Source organism: Fonticula alba (genome assembly GCF_000388065.1).
Source record: "Fonticula alba strain ATCC 38817 unplaced genomic scaffold supercont2.13, whole genome shotgun sequence".
Classification (NCBI taxonomy): Eukaryota; order Rotosphaerida; family Fonticulaceae; genus Fonticula; species Fonticula alba.
Window position 1 is genome coordinate 76309 of NW_009242983.1, and position 1933 is coordinate 78241.

The 1933-nt window shown below is 70.4% G+C and overlaps 1 protein-coding gene across 1 annotated transcript in view; it reads left to right on the plus strand.

The window, feature by feature from the left end:
- The window catches only part of H696_05693 (hypothetical protein), a gene marked incomplete at both ends in the record, with an annotated part of 7132 nt that extends 6202 nt beyond the window's left edge, over positions 1–930 (plus strand). Inside the window, one exon of the mRNA XM_009499510.1 lies at positions 132–930. Within this exon, the coding sequence (XP_009497785.1) occupies positions 132–930 (799 nt within the window). The remainder of the gene's footprint in view (positions 1–131) is intronic.
- Between the last annotated feature and the right edge of the window lie 1003 nt (positions 931–1933).

Here is a 1933-nt window from a genome sequence, read left to right on the forward strand (position 1 = left end):
GTCTGCGCCGGCTGCCACGAGACGTGCGCCGAGTGCGCGGGCCCGGCCGCGGCCCAGTGCACGGCCTGCTCGCCGGCCCGGCCGTTCCTCATCCCCGGCGCCGGCTGCCGGGCCACCTGCCCGAATGGCAGCTACCCCGAGGCCGGCGGGTCGTCTTGCGCGCCCTGCCACCCTGGCTGCGATGCCTGCACCGGGCCCGGTGAGGGCGACTGCTCCACCCCGTTGCCGGGTGACGGCAGCAGCAGCGGCGGCAGCGGTGGCAGCGGCGGCAGCGGCGGTAGCGGCGGTAGCAGCGGTAGCAGCAGCGGCAGCAGCGGCAGCAGCGGTAGCGGCGATAGCAGCGGTAGCAGCAGCGGCAGCAGCGGCAGCAGCGGTAGCGGCGATAGCAGCAGCGGCAGCAGCGGCAGCAGTGGCAACAGCAGCAGTCACAGCAGTGGCAGCAGCGGCAGCAGTGGCAACAGCAGCAGCAGTCACAGCAGTGGCAACAGCGGCAGCAGTAGTGGCAACAGCAGCAGTCACAGCAGTGGCAGCAGCGGCAGCAGTGGCAACAGCAGCAGCAGTCACAGCAGTGGCAACAGCGGCAGCAGTGGCAGCAGTGGCAGCAACAGCGGCAGCAGCGGCAGCAGCGGCAGTCACAGCAATGGCAGCAGCGGCAGCAGCGGCAGCAGTGGCAGCAGTGGCAGTCACAGCAATGGCAGCAGCGGCAGCAGTGGCAACAGCGGCAGCAGCGGCAGCAGCGGCAGCAAGCCCTCCTCCGGCCGGAACAAGACCGCCCTGGCCATCGGCCTCGGGGTGGGCCTGTCCCTGTTGGTCATCATCGTCGTGGCCGCGGTGGCGGTGCTGTTCCTGCGGAAGGCCGCCTCCGGCCGCGGCGCTGACAAGCCCGCCATCGGCTTCGACTCCGTGGAGATGGACATCATCGACGCCTGATTCCCCCCGGGAGATAGCCCCGGCGCATGTGTACATGTGGAGCCATGGTGGCACACGGTGGGGAAAAAAAAACCGGTGTGCCGCCGCGCAAGGACACCAGACTCAGGACTCCTTGCGCGGGGGCGCATCGCGTGAAATACACTCCACCCATCAGAGCGCCGCATCCCTCGCGTAGGTGGTTGAACTTGGCCGGTTTTTCTCTCTGATCATGGGACGGTGGGGCGAGCGGGGGGGGGGGGGAAGGGGGGACTCTCCGATGCACACCACTTCCCAAGGGAGCACGCACACCATTCACCTCTCCCGGCCGACGGGGGGAAGAGGGCAGCGGCTGGGACAGGGCCTCCCCTAAGGCGAAGGTTGGCACCCTGTCCGCCCCCCCCCCTCCCCTCCCAGACCCAGGAAGCCAGCTCCGAGCCCTGCTCCCGCGGACCCGCCCCCCGGATCGATGGTCCTAGCGCGCACGCGTGCCCGCGCAGCCGGGCATATGGGGCCCGTGCGCCAGGTCCAACGCCGGTCCGGCTTGCATCCGGCCGGGCGAGCCGCCTCCATCAGATCGCCCCCCGGCGCCGGGGCCACCGCCGGGCAAGGGCCTATGCGGGGATGCACCGAGGATGGGGCCCGACAGGCCCCCGTATGAGGCCCCCGCCCCCCCCCCCCCCCCCCCCCCCAGAATCAGGCTCCCTCGCAAGGCCACCACACCCCGGGTCAAATCCACCGCACGAAGATACACACTTCCATATAAAAATGTACACACACACACACACGCGCGCGCGCGCGCTCGCAGACACGTTCAAACTCGCGCGGACGTACGGCATCGGCCCTGACACACCCCGTGGCTGTGCTCGGCCCGGGCCAACGCGAGCAAGGCCCGCTGGCGACCTCGGCAGACTCGCTGGGCCGGAACGCTTGTCAGCCGCAAACCGCGCGCATGCCGGCTGCCCGTGATACGGTCGGGCATCTCGAACTCGGACTCCCGCCCGGAGGCCTGCCGGGCAAGCTGACT